General features: G+C 68.4%; 1 protein-coding gene across 1 annotated transcript in view; it reads right to left on the bottom strand.

Annotated features, from left to right (window-relative positions):
* The window catches only part of PSMD3 (proteasome (prosome, macropain) 26S subunit, non-ATPase, 3), a gene marked incomplete at both ends in the record, with an annotated part of 1,779 nt that overhangs the window by 651 nt on the left and 549 nt on the right, over positions 1-579 (bottom strand). The window contains 3 exon segments of the mRNA XM_008940653.1: positions 1-44; positions 135-238; positions 397-575. Coding sequence (XP_008938901.1) covers positions 1-44; positions 135-238; positions 397-575 — 327 coding nt within the window.

Genomic DNA, 579 nt, shown 5'->3' with positions numbered 1-579 from the left:
ATCTCGCCGAGCAGCAGCTCCACCACGATGAGCAGCTTGTGCACCTGGAGCAGAAAGAGACCGTGAGTCCTGAGCCTGGGGAGCCCCCTGGGGGGGGCTGGGAGGAACCCCACGAGCTCCCCACCCCTGCTCACCGTCTGCTTGAAGCCGACGGCCGTGTGCTGCGGCGCCTTGCGCAGCGCGTTGGTCATGGTGCGGCGTGCCTCCGAGTACTCCAGCTGGATGGCCTTGATGCGCCCTGCGGGCCCCGGGGAGGGGGGACACCCACCCAGTGAGCCCCACGGGACCCACCCGGACGGGGCTGAGCATCCAGCCCCATCTCCAGCTGCTCACAGGGGCTCTGTGGGGACCCCGAGCTCGGCGCGAGGTGCCGGCGCGGGCGCCTCCGTGTCTCACCTGTGTAGTAGAGGTACCGAGCCCACTCGTTGTTGTTGGCCTGCTCGGGGAACACGGACTTGGAGACCAGCTTTTCAGCTTGGTCGTACAGGTTGTAGTGGAGATAGTTCCTCAGCAGCAGGTTCAGGAGGGTGGCCTGCCCGTCCGCGTCGTGCCGCAGCGCGGCCGTCCGTAGCCCCGGGG

Source organism: Merops nubicus, unplaced genomic scaffold (assembly GCF_000691845.1).
Source record: "Merops nubicus isolate BGI_N331 unplaced genomic scaffold, ASM69184v1 scaffold42225, whole genome shotgun sequence".
NCBI lineage: Eukaryota > Metazoa > Chordata > Aves > Coraciiformes > Meropidae > Merops > Merops nubicus.
The sequence above is the reverse complement of the archived record's forward strand: the minus strand, read 5'-3'. Positions and strand labels throughout refer to the sequence as shown.